The 2,525-nt window shown below is 37.2% G+C and overlaps 1 protein-coding gene across 1 annotated transcript in view; it reads right to left on the minus strand.

Moving 5' to 3' along the window:
• The window catches only part of LOC116377521 (forkhead box protein A1-A-like), a 4,054-nt gene extending 1,829 nt beyond the window's left edge, over nucleotides 1-2,225 (minus strand). Inside the window, exons 1-2 of the mRNA XM_031839169.1 lie at nucleotides 2,090-2,225; nucleotides 1-153 (exon numbers count right to left, since the gene is read on the minus strand). The exon at nucleotides 1-153 is cut by the window's left edge and continues 1,829 nt beyond it. Coding sequence (XP_031695029.1) covers nucleotides 1-153; nucleotides 2,090-2,155 — 219 coding nt within the window. The 5' untranslated portion in view covers nucleotides 2,156-2,225. The remainder of the gene's footprint in view (nucleotides 154-2,089) is intronic.
• Between the last annotated feature and the right edge of the window lie 300 nt (nucleotides 2,226-2,525).

Genomic DNA, 2,525 nt, shown 5'->3' on the forward strand with positions numbered 1-2,525 from the left:
ACCCATCCCCCCCACCGGGGCCGGGCTCAGACCGGTCCCGCCGTAGGACATGTTGAAGGAGCCCGACGTGGTCCCGCTGCTGGACATGTAGCCCGACATGGAGCCCATCCCGAGACCAGAACCCATCCCACCGCCTCCCATCGGAGAGTAGACCTGCACAGAGACCAGAGACAGACCAGTTAGACCAGAACCACTTACACCACAGCACAACTGTTTAAACCCAGAACCGGTTAGACCAAAACCAGAACCAGGTAGACCAGAACCAACCGGCAGAGAGGCAGAGCCAGATGAGATGAAACCAGTTCAGTCCACTCAGACCAGTACAGAGTTCATTTATTCAAATGTTCTGGTTTTATTTTGCTTTTCATTTTATCTGCAGGTTCGTGTTTGAACCTCCAGCTGATCATCAAACTCATTTATTCTCATTCATCCATCGGGTCATTTTCTGACGTTCACATCAATATTTCCTTTGTTTCAATATTAAATAAATATGAATAAATATAACAGATAATAATAATGAATATTCAAATATTTCAGGTTTAGTTTTTAAGTTCTTCACATTCAGAGAATCAATTAAAACACATTTAATTGATCAGTAATCCATAAAATAACGGTTGAAAAGCAAAGCTTTTAATTTGAAAAGCTCTCTATAAAGTTATTTATAATGTTTACATGATTATTCATTTAAGAAGTTATTAAAGAAACATAAACATCTTTTATCTTTTTCAACCTCCGAAGAACCAAACGAACAAAAATCGACTGAAGACGATGCATTCATTCATTCATTCAGTAAAACGCTTAATGAGTTATAATGATAATATAATAACATATATTATTATTATTATTATATAATAACTATAAAGTGATAAACCAATAAGAGCGATTTATCACCGAGACGCGGCTCGTTTATTATTTCATCAACGTGTTTAATTTAAAATGAAACGCGAACCTGAATACATTATTATTATTATTATTATTCATATTGTTATTTATTGTTATGTATGTTATTGTTATTGTCATATAATGACATTTATTTCATATAATCAGATTTATTTCATATAATCAGATTTATTTCATATAATCAGATTTATTTAATTTTAGAAACATCTACAATATTGAATCATATTTTGTCGTTTGGACTTGAAGCGCGCGGCTGTTTCTCGGACTTTTAATAATCTGTGATCAGATTATTGACTAATATATTTTATTAATATTTAATGAAGCGGATTCTTTAATATGAACGACGGATTTCAAACTCAGCCGATATTTTGATAAATTCTGTTTAAGTGTAGTAACGTCAGTAATACATATAATAATACATATAATAATACATATAATATTATATTTATTAACATTTTATATAAATAATGTAAAATATATTTACTCATTTAAAAACTTCTTTAGAATCTTAAAAACTAAACAGGCGAAATAATCCAATAAAATAATAAACTTTATTATTATCCGGTCATAACTTTTATTAAATTACGATATATTATATTATATATGAAATATTTATTTACATTAATAACGCAGCTCCTTTAAATAAAACACAATTTAACATTATGTATTTGTTTATGATGAAGTCTGGACTCAATGTTTAATGTTTTCATCAACATTATAATTATTATGACATTATAATTAGAAATATTTGATTAATAAAACACGCGCAATAATAGACCACGCGCTCTGATCGGACCGTCACGCGCAGAAAAACCCAAATTATATTAAAATAATTCACCCATTAAATAATAAAGTTTCATCTTTTAATGTTCAGCTGAAAGTAGAAACGTCATTTTAACGCTTTATTGTTATTATTATTGTTGTTATTGTTATAAACCGGATATCAGAACTCAGTTTAAATCTAAATTCATTTCAGTTTGAGTTCATCTCGATAAAATAACTTCGTGTAATAAAACTTGTAATAACGCAGCGCGCTGAACTTCCTGCGACACACGAACTGATCCGAAGTTTAGCTGCTTTACTGGAGTCCAGCGTGGACCGATGAGGACCGATGAGGACCGAGAGGACCTGGACCCGATGAGCTCTCAGAGCTTCTCGGTGGCCGTAAAAAGCGGGCAGTTTGACCGACCTCCTCGCTGTAGTATCCGCTCCAGTCCGGAGCCTCGTGCCCTTCCATCTTCACCGAGCCGAGCATGACGCGGGCCCGCGGCCGGAACACGGATCCTGCAGGTCCCGGTCCCGTCCCCGGTCTGCGTGTGTAGGTCCTGGTCCAGTGGAAAGCGCTCCGATCCGATCCGATCTGATCCAAGCCAGGAAGAGCAGAGAGAGGCAGAGTGCGGTGAGGAGGAGGAGGGGGAGGAGGAGGAGGAGGTGATGATGGTGACCTGCAGACTAAAGTGATCCTCCTCCTGCAGGTCTGATGTGATCCTCCTCCTGCAGGTCTGATGTGATCCTCCTTGTACAGGTCTGATGTGATCCTCCTCGTACAGGTCTGATGTGATCCTCCTCCTGCAGGTCTGATGTGATCCTCCTACAGGTCTGATGTGATCCTCCTCCTACAGGTC

This window comes from Anarrhichthys ocellatus, unplaced genomic scaffold, assembly GCF_004355925.1.
Source record: "Anarrhichthys ocellatus isolate YVR2014 unplaced genomic scaffold, GSC_Weel_1.0 scaffold1354, whole genome shotgun sequence".
Lineage (NCBI taxonomy): Eukaryota > Metazoa > Chordata > Actinopteri > Perciformes > Anarhichadidae > Anarrhichthys > Anarrhichthys ocellatus.